The sequence below is a fragment of the Lagopus leucura genome, unplaced genomic scaffold (assembly GCF_019238085.1).
Source record: "Lagopus leucura isolate 7727_CA_CO unplaced genomic scaffold, USGS_WTPT01 Super-Scaffold_741, whole genome shotgun sequence".
NCBI classification, from domain to species: domain Eukaryota; kingdom Metazoa; phylum Chordata; class Aves; order Galliformes; family Phasianidae; genus Lagopus; species Lagopus leucura.
The window spans coordinates 858351-871461 of NW_024962256.1; the positions used below are offsets into that span (position 1 = coordinate 858351).

Consider the following 13111-nt stretch of genomic DNA (forward strand, 5'->3'; position numbering starts at 1 on the left):
AAGAAAGAAAGAAAGAAAGAAAGAAAGAAAGAAAGAAAGAAAGAAAGAAAGAAAGAAAGAAAGAAAGAAAGAAAGAAAGAAAGAAAACAAAAGGCCTGGAGGCTATTTGTGCACAAAGGCAGCTTCACTGCAGTTCGTCCTGGCTAACAATGTCCATGCACTTTGCAAGATACAGATATGCAGCACTTGTCACACTCAGCAATTGTGAGTATAATTTGGGAAGAACCACTCTTACGTGGAAGTGGATTGGAAACTCGTGAGACAAGTACACAAGGCAGAATCATGCTGTGAATTTGCTGCTCAAGCTATAGATCCTGATGGTGCCCAAGGAAGCCACGCATCCATCCGCAGCCTGCAAACAGCAGCTTCATGTGTCATAATTCTGAGATTTACTGCAGAAGTGACCATTAGGAGAGGAAAAGAAGCTGGAGTTAACCTTCCCCTCTGCTAAGTTATGGTGAAAATAGGCCACGGGTTAAATATAGACCAAACTTCTTAGAAGTGCTGTAAACCCATTTGACAAAATGAGATTGCCTGGCTCATCTGCTAGTTGGAATTAGGACAAACAATCTTGAGAGATGGATGAAAAACTACAGCAGAGCTAAATGAAGGTGCATTAGGGCAAACTGGTTATACTAACCCATGAAACATCTGCTTTATCTTGGTCAGACAGCCAAGGAGGCCCAGCCAAAGCATGAAGGCAGGACGGGCAGTCTGCTAATGCATCTGCTTCTAGGCAAACTTCAGAAGAGAACAAATTTGTTTCCAAGACTGCTCCTGCTTGGGGACATCAAGGAAAATAGTCCCCCCAAATAAAAACCCTAATCTGAAGCAGCAGTTTCCAGTATTAGGCAACCTGATCCTGTTTGAGGTGGCCTGAAGCTACAAGATGACTGCTTCCAGGCCTAAAGCTTACATTTCCCTGCTTGAGGGATACCATACAAATGCAGGGAAAATTCATGTGATATCAACAAACCTATGAAGAAGAAGCTGACTTGACCACAATGGCCTGTTCAGTGTTCAGCAGTCATTGAGAAGGCTTGGAGGAGATAGGAGGAAAGGCTACTTGTAACTGTTCTACAGAGCAGAAGAAAACACCTTGTTTTGAGGAAGCAGCATCAGCAGCAGAAGCCTGGCAGTAGCTGGGCATGGCTACACAGCACTGCTGGATCCTGCAGCTAATGCAGGATCAAGTGTAAGAGATGGAAAACTGAATCCCTCTACTTTGAATGAAAGACACCTCAGCTTCCATTGCTATCCAAGTCAATGCTGCTGTTTTGCTCAACAGCGTAAGAAAGATCTCTGCCTTTATTCCCGGCGCATATAAGCAGAAATAATACTGGGAAACCAGCAAATGCCCAGGGAACAGTAAAGATTATGGCATGCTGAAAGAGAAACACTGCATCACCTCAGACACCACAGCACATTTTATTCAGCTGAATCCCAACCAGGAGATAGACTTATGCAGAGCAGCACTGTTGTCTGAAGACCAGTATAGGGAGCCAAGATCCATTGCTGGCTCCGTTACTAACGCCCTTCTTGGTTTGGACAGGTTACTTAACCTCATTCCATGAAATTCAGCAGGGATACATCTTCTGTTATCCATTTAAAATGCTGAGCAATAACACTTACCTAATCTGCTGAAAGGTTACAAGGCTCAGATATTTAATATCTACAGTGTGTTTTGAAATCTCTAAGGGCTTGATCTTGTGCAGTCAATGGGCCAACAGCAAATGATACATATCATTACTAGAGAAACATAAACACCCAAGTTAAATGTATCACAGGGGGTCCTGGACATCAGAGGCCTTCTCAAAGAAACATCACTTCCCTACATGTTGCAGGTATTTGCCCTTCTTAAAAAGCGGGCTACAGATGTCAGTACTGGATCAGAGCACAGAGTGGGTTTTCAGTGATGTAGAAACACACCAGCAAGCGGCTGTGTTGTTTTATGTTTCTAAATCAATGGAAACTTTAAGAAATCTGACCCCTCTGACCTGGTGGTCCCCTGTTTGGAAATCTCCAGAAGCATTAAGGTGAGCATCATGGTCATGCTGAGCTGCAGGAGGACAACTGGTTTCAAACTAAAAGAGGAGATATTTAGATTGGATATAAGGAAGAAGTTTTTACAGTAAGAGTGAGGAGGGCACAGACTGCCCAGAGAGATGGGGGGTGCCCCATTCCTGAAGACACCCAAGGTCAGGCTGAATGGGGCTGTGAGCACCTGATGGAGCTGTAGGTATCCCTGTCCAGTGTAGGGGTGTTGGACCAGATGGCCTTTAAGAGTTCCCTCCAACTCAGACGATTTCATGATTCTATGATTCTAACTGCAAAGGTCCTCCTTAGCTTTTCTTCTTCCCAGGCAGAGAGCAGTGAACAAGAACCAAAGAGCTGAAGCTGTTCCACACACAGCCACCAGCTCACGAACCCTGGGGACACAGTGGCCCTGGGGCAGAGCTGGCTCTCATGCTGCAGAATCACCTCCAAGAGCGCTGCCATTTTCAGCCCAGTGAAATGAAAACCACCTGATTAGAATCGGCCATCGCATGTTTTTGGGGAGCTCAGGTGTAAGTCTGCAGCCAGTCATTGAGGACATATGCAACATCTCTGCTCTTCTGCAAGGGGGAAATACACATTTGGGCAAATACACGTTCTAGCCAAATGGCTCCAGGCAGAGCTACAGCAGGCTGAAGGCAGGACCGTGAGGTCAAGGAGAGAAGAGGAAAACAGATGGTGAAAGGATAGAAAGGATAGGGATGTGACATTCTTCCTGGTAAGCAGAAAACAGAGGTAAATACATGCAGTTACAAACAGCACACATCCAGAAACAGCAAGGAACTTGCACAGGAAAGGTGAGAGATAAAAAGTGCCAGTGAGCAGAATTCATCCTTACACCACTGCCGAATGTTATCAGTGAGATTCCTTCTTTGGAAGGCGAAGGCAGACGTGCGCTGCTTAGACCTCACACACTCCTCAGAAGATATGCTTTTATGTGCTATTTCGGCCTGTAATTATGTCTGTCTCTCTATATTACAGGTTTCAGACAGACTCATGGAGACGCAGGTGATTGGAAAAGCTATTAGAAAAGCTGTCACGTCAGGCAGGGCGTTAGCAATCAGCCCCCGGCATCCAGCATGACCGGCTGTCTGCCTCACACAGCACCCACAGCAAAGCACAGCACGGGGTGCAGGCTGGTGCTGTAGGTCACATGGACTGCAAACAGCTTGGTGGGAATTTATGACATTAAAATGCATGCACACAGATAAAGAAACACGCAGTATTTAAGCGTGCCTTGAGTGCTGCGTGTTGCATTTAACGCAGATACATTTATAAAAACCAGATGCACTGACATGCATTTATGGAGACATGCAGGAGGTGTGGGGATATGCATACAAGGATATTCACCCCGCTGAACCTTTTGTGTCTAAAACTGGAGACTGGTTGCACTTGCTTAACCACTTGTACAACCACTGGAGGAGGGCCAGCCCTCGTGGAGGGAATCTATCTGCCGCAGTGGGGACACCTAGCTCTGGTGGTGAATCATGCACAGGGTTCAGGCACCCAGTTTCCCTATGCTCAGTGGGGTTAATCCCAGCTCCGCACACAGAGACAGCTGACTACTGCATGATTACGGCTCCCTGACTTTTCATATTAAGTATCCTGTTCTCAACTGCTTATCATCCTAATTAACAATAATTGGTTGTGGCAGATGTTTAGGAATGGTCATGAGTTCACCAAGAGGGAAAGTGCAATTACCCTAGTTCTCTTCTCAGAACAGAAAAATAATTTTACTTATCTGAAAATGCTTTTTGCATCTGTTTTGTTGAGAGCCTCACATTTCCTCCAAGCTTAAACCCCCCAAAAAATGAATTGTGGAGGCCAGATGGCAAACACTGACAGTCACATCTATAGGTGTCCCTGTTCACTGGAAAGGAGTTGGACAGTTGGACTAGATGACCCATAAAGGTCCCTTCCAACTCAAATGACTCTGTGATTCTATTCAACCACGCTAGAGACTTGGGTGAAGAGTGCATGGCAGTGACTCAGAGTGGAGAAGTGGGGAGATGTGAGAATAAATAAAGCACTGAGGTGAGGTGGAAAAAGGGTGCAATTTTAGAAATGATTCACACATAGAAGGGGCTCTGACATGAAAGGGCCATAAGAAGCTGGGAAGTGAAGTTCTACACCAGGTACCGAAAGAGACATTGCAAATAATTAACTCTCACTACTGCAGCTGGTCTAAACACGTCAGGATTCTGAAAGGTAGGGTAAAAATGACTGATAAAGTTCAAAAGTTTTCCACTTAAACACTCCATTCTTGACCAGGACCAATGGCTATTTCATTTTAACTCAGCCCTAGCTTAGAGGAAGGTAAAATCTTGAAAGAGAGCCTGGACTGAGAGACCAAGAGGGAGGCAATTATGTTTTTTTCCCTTTTTGAAGAGTAAACCTGTAAACTGTCATAAAAGAATGACTAATGTTTCCTGGAGTTGATGCAATCTGCTCATTTAATTTTTGTTTAGGGGGTGTGCATTTGGACACTTTGGAAAAGCCCATAAGCTTCAAGATCCTCCAGCTGGGACAGCATAGAAGTGTGACAAACAGAAGTATTTATGACAAAGGGACTCGTCTCTTCAAAGCTCTCCAGCATAGAGATGCTTTCCTCAGTCAGCACTGACACAAAGATGCCAGCCTGCAATGCTGCCCTGGGTCTTCCCAGAGGGCTGAGGAAGCAGACCGTGGTGGTTTGGTCTTTCTTCCATACAAAGTGATGCATAGTGGACAGGCACACCCAGGAGGTGTATTTGGGAGATCAGAAGCTTATTAAATAAAACGCCTCTAGCAAGACAAGGCTGTGAAGTTGGTATTGCTTTCATATCATCAAAAACTCCAAAAAAATTAAGAAAACCAGGCCCATGGGGCCCAGAAGACATTGAATTGCACCAGGCTAACTCCAAACGTAGAGTTAGTAGAGTTAGGAGGGAAATGATCCAGATATCAATTCCAGTGGGCAGCACATGTTTACAGGCAAAACTGAGCTTGTTTGCTAACTCGCTCAGATTACATCCTCTCTCAGACATCCAGACCCTTACTTTCACATGTTTACAGAGAAATGCCCTGGAAATCTTTCTCTGTATGTCCCACTCCACTTCTCATCACAACGTTAAAGCCTCCCGAGGCTTTACCAAAAACACTGGCCTGGGTATCTCTATGGTACCATGCCCTCAGCTGGCACACGGCAGCAAAGAACCCAAGAGGCCTGCAGGGCCACAAGGCCCATGCTGTTGGTCAATACTTTCTGCAGGGCTCCCCATATTGCCAGCGTCCCACAAAGTGTGGGACAGCTTTTGCCTGCCTGTCCTTGGTCCCATGCCCCCAGCGGGAGCCACAAAACATCAAACCAGAAGTCAGACGTGCTTCTCAGCCATGCAAATTGCTGTGCTCTGTCAGAGACAACAAAACAACAAATGGTCGAACATTTGCCCCATGCGTTTCCCATGGCTCATTTGTGCTTCATCTTTCCAGGTGAAATGGATAGAGTCCTCATCTCGCAAAAAAATTACCACAAACTTTGCATCTGAAGCTGCCTGACTCCTCTATATCCTCACAGATTCCAGTGGACAAAGCCCTGTTGTCTCATGTATTCATTTCACTCTCTCACATCAGATTTTCTCCATCAACTACACCCACATCATTCCCTTTTTTTTTTTTTTAAATTAAGCTTGTTGTCTGCCTACTCATTTTAGGACCAGCATGGGACAACTCTGCCCACGATAGCTGGTTGGAGCTTGATGATCTTTAAAGTCTCTTCCAACCCAAGTCATTCTGTGACTCTGACATAAGCTTTGCGCTCCTCTTTCAGACGAGCAGGATTAACCTCTCAAAGCAATCCTCCTCCTTTACAGCACTGTGCAATTCTTAATGAGTCAAAACATTGACTGGACAGGCAAAGAAAGGTAGGGAAAAAAAGGAAATTATGCTGAAGAGGGGGATGTGACCCTATTCACAGGTCCCACTAAGACCCATGTGCACCAGCTTTGTGATGCCTGCTCCTTGGAGGTGAGTGGCAGGGCAGCGCCGGGCTGGGGCTGTCTGGGCACAGACAATGGGGTCCCAGATAAGCAGTTTCCAGCCTGGGGCAGGGGCTCCCTACCAAGTAAATCACTGCTTTCTCTGCCATGCATCTGCTGGGTGAACCCTGACATTCGTCCTGGCTGCTTGCGTCGCGGGCAGTTCCTGTCTGAAGGAGGGAGGCTGGCGACGCGGTGGGACCATTTTGAAGCAGCCACTTGGCTGTCAGCAGGAAGACAGCATGTTAATTGTTGTGTAGAAAGCCTGATCTCATGTGATAAGACTTCGCTTACAGCTTCCTTGCCCGGGTGAGGCAGAAGGCAGGGGTTTGCTGGGGCCATGTCATCATTGCCTGCAGTGTGCCCCAGGCTCTGCAGGGATCTGCACACCATTGTGGATGAGCAAATGTCTGACTGGGAACAGAGGTTTTCCCCTCCACGTGGTCTTCTGACTTTTTAAAAATGGAAAGAAAACCTCATGGGAATGAAAAGAGGAAGTCTGGGGTTTAAATTATATGCTGACATGCTCAATACCTCTCGAAAAATCGAGTGTCGGTCCTGCATAGAAATAACTTTTAATCTGCTGTCAGAGGATCAATTATGATTGAATCATGAAGTCTAAGCTGGAAAGGAAAGACCAGGTCACTTAACCCTCTTTTCCACACAGCAGGCTTTTCTGTCCTGTCATAAATTTCCAGGCTTTCACTTCTTACAAGAAAACACCTCTGCAATCCGCCGGTCCATCTCTAGTGCTGCGCAAACCTGAAATTTCCCTCCTGCAGCACAGATAGGCAGGGGAAGAAGAAAATGCCATCTTTGTTATGGCTCTTTCCCTACTGAACTCTTGCATTCATCAAGGTTGAAGTAGAAATATAATCCGCTTTTATATGAAGATACTGTGCTTATGGATTTTTCTGATTAAATAAGGCACCAACATGGTGCTTCAGATGGGCAGCACAGCTGCTTCATTAATCTTGGTGGTGTTTGGGACAGACCATATTTGCTTAAAGAAGACACCTCCCCCTCCTGCGATGGGCTCAATACAGATGAAACTCTTGGTAGTGAACGTGGAGAAAGGTGTGGTGCAGCTGATGGCTGTGAGACACCTGGAAGCTCTTCTACACCCTCCCCTGGAGCTCCTTACCCTGCAGTACTCATCAATGGGCTTCAGCCTCTTCACAGCTACATCTCGGACATGGCTCCTCCGGAACAGGATCTTACCTGAGGAGGGAACAGAGAATTGGGGGGGAGGGGGTTAGGAACATCACCTCCACTTTGGATAGCAAACAGTTGTATATTTTTATATTATTTTGCAAATAATGTAAACAAAATTTGGTTACTGTTCAGTGCTGGTGTTATGCTGGAGCACATTGATATTAAGTTATGAGTCACTTCCACCACGGTGCTGCTCTGGCATGTTGGGACCAGTGCTCCATCACAACCCCATTGCTGCCCACCCAGTCTCCTCCCATGGCATTGCTCTCAGCCTTGCACACAGAGCAACAGTGCACAAGGAACAAGGTTTGAGTGACAGATACCTTATAAACCTACAGAGGGAAACCAAATAATAAGAACAAACAAGCTGTTTTTGTTGTTCTTTAAAGTGAAAAAATAATAACCTCAGCATCCTTAATGGATGACATCTCTGCAAGTCAGCTAAGATTAAACAAATAGCTGGGTTTTGTGTTATACTACTTGTAACACAGTTTATCAAAATAATCGAGGAGCTGAGTTTCCCCACATACAAGGATGTCATGGAGTTGGTATTTTTTTGGCTCTAAGGGATTTTATCTTCATATCCTTTTTTGGTGGTTTTCTTCCCTTTTTCTTTTGTGCTGCATTTCTTTTAATGTATTGAGACAAGAATAAATTATATGTTATCCTTGTGGTGCAGAAACAGTATCTGCCAGCATTATTTAATCCATGAAATGTCTATGTAAAAAAAACCGCAGGCATATATACCACCTCCTGATCCAAACTACTTCTGCCAGCAGGCAAGTGAGATACTAATCCATAGATGGTGGGATACGAAAATGAGCTACGAGATGAAATCAGATCCCAAATCCGAATATGTGGTTTTGATTTTGTCATGGTTACAGAAGTTGAGAGGTAAATGACACCACTGCCTTTAACAGCCCAGTAACAGAGGCTCTGCACCCTCCCAGGCTCTGCACCTTCTGTTTGCCTTTCCTCGTTGTCCCGGCTGCTACTCTGTAAACTGTTAAAGCCTTTTGTCCCAGCCAGGACAAAGTGCCTTATCAGAGTTGATTTCAGGATCAAACCCATCAGTCAGTTTGTCCTCTGAAGTCATCATTTCAGAGTGCCACCAATCTCTCTGGTTCCATGTGGTTATCTCACCACAAGGCTGGCGCTGAGCCATCCCTTTAGGATGTGATGCCTGGAGGTAACAGCACAGCACACGGGAAACCTTCAGTACACATCCAAGGCACTCATCCACGCTTATGCAATTTAAGCAATGGTTGCTACATGTCTACCTCCCTGCACTGCCTGATGCTGGATACACCAAAACCTTGCTGCTTTCTTGCTTCTATCCCGAATAAATGGCGAGAACCATCCCAACTTACAAAATATTTCTTAGTTTCTCCAGGATCACAGTGTACTTGCAGTGCATAACTGCAGTAAGGCTCTTTTCCTAGAAGGGGGCATGGGGTAGAGAACAGACTGCTTCCCTCCTCCAGAAATGCTGCTGTGGGAGATTTTTGCATTTCTTCACAACTTTTATAAATACACTGCAAAGAATAAGGGACATTTTGGAAACATTTGCACTTTTTGGCTTTTCTGTTTTCAGTTCAAGCCATGAGTCAAAAGTAGAACTGGTGACTGTATGAAAACATAAGGGAACCCAAGACTTAAACACATTGAAGATCTACTGAAAATGTGACTCAATTTTCCTAAAAAGACAGTTTACAGGGAGGCCCAGTCTTCAAAGTAACATAATAAATGAAAGTCTCAGACATAAGAAACAAGATAAATATAATAAAGAACGTTATATTAAACACAGAGTACAAAAAAGACCCCAGGATATGATAAGTCTTCATTCAGTCCTTAAATGGATATGGAAAATATCAGGATGACTGTGGTGTTCAGATGAAGCAAAGCCCAGGAGGTGCTTCCATTTTTATCCCTCAGAAAAAGGGAATTTTCACTCTTCTACTAAAAGCTAGAAAAGGCTATGCAGGGGCTGTGGGGCAGATCTGTGGCTGCCCAATCCACAGCATTGAGAACTGAGATCTGGAGAGGGCCAAATAACTCAGATCAGCATTGCCAAGAAAAAAAAAACAAGAAGGAAACCAGGATGGTCAGAAAGCACATCTTGTTCTGATGGGCAGCAGGGATGGACCCTGACCAGGCAAATATGAAGATGCTTGGGCACAGAAGCCTCCTTGCTGGGGTACAGGCACATTGCTAAGGAGGGAAGGCTTCCCAAATGCGCAGCTTCTCCCCTTCTCTGGGAAGAAAGGCTACACCAACAGAAGCTTGGCTGAATCCATCGTGACCACACAGCAGGAAACACCACAGAGCATGTCAAGTTCTCCCATTTCTTCAGGGCTGTATGCTCCTCTACGTTTTCCCAGTGGCTGCAGCTGGATGCAGAGCCCTGGCAGGGGAAAGCACTGACTAACAAGGTAGCTAGGATCACCCTGGTAGTGAGATAAAGCAACAAGCAGCAGGCAGAGAGCAGAGTACGGCTTGTAAGAGCCCACAGAAAGGAAATCTTGGGGAGGCAGCGGATGGGAGTACGTTGAGCAGCACTGAAGTGAAGCGGGAAGTCCTGTGGTGGCTCTAAATGGGTAATTTCCTTGCAAGGGCGGTGTGCTGCTTTGCGTGCTGCTTGGCTTTTCCTCTGGGTAGTTTCCACATCTCTAAGGAAGGGGCCTGCTTATACGCTAGTACATCCCAGAGCTGCTTCCTCCCTCAATGACAAAATGAATTTTACTTCACCTCTTCTAACACTCCTCAGGCACCACAGCCCTACCTCAGGCTCCATTTGGAAGCTATGGGCTGTAAGACAGCACTACCTCATACACCACTTTCATTTACCTACGCACACAGCTCAGACCAGGCCAAGGATGAAGAGAATGTGTGTAGGAAGAACACAGCAGACAGCAGCACTGGGAAAGAGAGACGTGAGGAAGAAATAGGGCTCCAGTCCTGCTGCTAGTGCAGGATGACAATATTTATTTTTATCCTTTTTTCTTTAAAGAAAATATTATTCCTAGGAAATTAATGTGGATAAGAGGCAAAGTATCAGGTTTAACTTTGTAGGGGACATCTTAAGTCATCCCTTCATCTGTGTATATAGAGATGTAGCCTTTAATTCCATGACCACACACCTCTTCTCCCATAGGACCCAGTTTCCTCCCCTGCACACAGCGGGTACACAAAGCGGGAAGAAGAAAGCTGTCTCAGAGACCACCAATCTGGCAGCTGCCGATTCTGCAAGCTCGAAGGTATCCTCTGAACACTGCCAGCCTCTCTGTCAGAGGTTAGGGAGTGTCCAAACACAATGTAAAGGGGCCAATGGATAAATGCACGTTCACATCTAATCTTCCACCTCGAGCAGTCACTGCACTTCAGAGGGCTCTAAGAGAAGCAAACCATATGATAAATAGTCAACAATGGACAACCTGAATACAAATAGGTATGTTAAAAATACTATAATGTCTCATCTGATTTATGTTTATAAAGACATCTGCTGCCTCCAACTATAGAAACTACAGCTGTGGAGACTCCATCAGTCAGCTGTCTCCTAAAAGCAGGAATGAGCTCTTGTTTCTGCCTCTTGATGTTTCTGTTACTGTGCTGCTGGTTCTCTCCTCTTTTCACCCAAGAACTGGAGAGGTACAAGGTCTTCATGCAAACTGCCAAGCAATGTATTCAACTTCAGATTGAATTCCTAGAGAGTCTACTTACAAGGTGCAGTTACAGCTTCTCCTTTTGGGCTAAGCAGCCTTCCCCAGTGTAACTAACACCATTTAGTGGCTAAAGTATTTTTATGAAGGCTTCTACTACTTACGCATAGCTGTTCTCTACTTTTATACACTGAAGAAGTGTAAATGTGCAATCAGATATGACTCTTCAACCTGTTTACGCTGTGAAATCCACGCCAGAGCCCCACAAAGCTCTCAAGCACCTGTCATGCAACGTAACTCCCAAATGGTGCATTTAAATATGCACTGCCACCTTGCAATGTAAAACATATAACTCAACTGCACAAAACTATGGGGTAGAAGAACAACTTAATGTTTCTCATGGACGTACGTGTGACTGTCAACCAGATGGCAATCTGACAATGGCCAAAATAGAGGTGTGTTCCTCATAAAATAATGTCTCGCTTTCACACGGGGATCCCAGTTTCCATGGATTGTTTCATCCATGATTTCCTGGAGTCAGGGAGCCAGTGCCAGGGTCCTAACGCTGATGCCATTTGCTCCTGACAAAGAAAGGGGAGGGAAATGATTCATGCTGTTTCCACTGGTGGGAGGGGGAAGGACTTAAGTAGAAACTCGTGACTGTCAGAATTGCTGGCTGAATGTGGCTGCCAAAGGGCCTCAGTTGATAAAGGCCTTGCTAATCAGCAGAAATTACTATGAAAGGTGACAAGAGGTGATGGAGACAGATGGGGCTGCCAGGAGAGCCAACACAAGCAATAATAACATGGCGCTGAGATATGGGGGGAACAGAGGGTGTCCTTCTGTACTTGGATCCTGCTTCTAATGTGCAAAAGATGCAATGTTAAAGAAAACCACTGAAAAGAAATAGAGCATGGGGAATAACATGACTTGACTATAATATCACTAGGAAGAGAAATATTCCTCTGTTAGAATTGATAGCAAAATACATTAATTATTACAAGGTGAAACCAGAGACAGGCAAGAGACAAGGTTGATTGCCCATCAGCAAAGCGCTCTTACCTCTAAACCTGGCTGCCCTCCACTGACTGTAAGGTTGGCTACTTATCCTCCTAGGCTAACAGTGCCAGCTCTAGAGCAGCTTAGCCATTACAGACTATGGGAATTCAAGCACTTGGCACAGCTGGAAGAAGGATAAAAGCCATGAACACTGATGCTGAAATTCAAAAGTGGCAGATGGGGGCCACAGGGTGCAAATCTCAAGCTAACAGCTTTGTTAGTGTTTGTACAGTGCTCTGCATAAGCCAAGAGCTACTTCTTGCCACTCCGTGTCCTGCTGCTATCACCCAAACAACCTGCTGCTTCTGTAATCTCCTTTTCAGTTGCCCCAGCTGCAAATCTCCCACCACTCTAAAGCAAGATAGGAATTGAGGGGCAGGCAAATGGTACATTTGGTCTCGGATGGGCAGGCAAAAGTGCTACGAAATTCTCCTTACTGTTTTCTTACAGTGGGATGGCTTCCTTTACACTGGTACATACCAGACATCCACAGAGACTCACCACCTTATTTACAGGAAAATGTCAAAGTACAACAAAGCAAAACAACTACCTCACATAAGAGGAACTCAACTGGAGCTTAAGATCCCAGATCCCTCAAAATTGAACTTCCCATTGTGGAAATGGCTGCAGAGTGCTGGGGTGTGAGCAAAGCCTTCAACTTCTATGGTGAAATTGCTGTCTCCTTGAACTGCACAACTCAGCTTCTTCGATGTGGAAAGCGAACTCTTTTGTAATTACTAGTTGCATCTGTTAGATTAGAATGCAAAGAGTTCACTGCTTTGAATTGCAGAAAGCAGTCAGTTTGTCAGAGGGCAGAAGGAGAATAGTATTTACACCTGCAGCCAGGAATCACTGGGAACTCCCTCACCTGGAGGAACCCACCTGAGGGCAAGCCAGAGTCCCACAGAGATGAGGAACCAAAAGAGAGTCACATTTTCAAAACATGAGAAACACAGCCTAAGGAAACAGGCAGGGTTTTGTTGTGCAGAGGTTGTTGTGCAGGAATATCCTTCTCTTTGCACACAAGCTTTGCTATGCCATGAGCAAAAGGCATAGGAAAACAGGAAAGCTTATGCAGATCCAAACAAGCATCTGCCTTGCCTATGT

The 13111-nt window shown here is 45.3% G+C and overlaps 1 protein-coding gene across 5 annotated transcripts in view; it reads right to left on the reverse strand.

Annotated features, from left to right (window-relative positions):
- The window catches only part of SH3PXD2A (SH3 and PX domains 2A), a 231211-nt gene that overhangs the window by 125674 nt on the left and 92426 nt on the right, over positions 1–13111 (reverse strand). For all 5 annotated transcript variants that reach the window (XM_042863578.1, XM_042863576.1, XM_042863577.1 and 2 more), the window contains exon 4: positions 7216–7292. In XM_042863578.1, coding sequence (XP_042719512.1) covers positions 7216–7292 — 77 coding nt within the window. The remainder of the gene's footprint in view (positions 1–7215; positions 7293–13111) is intronic.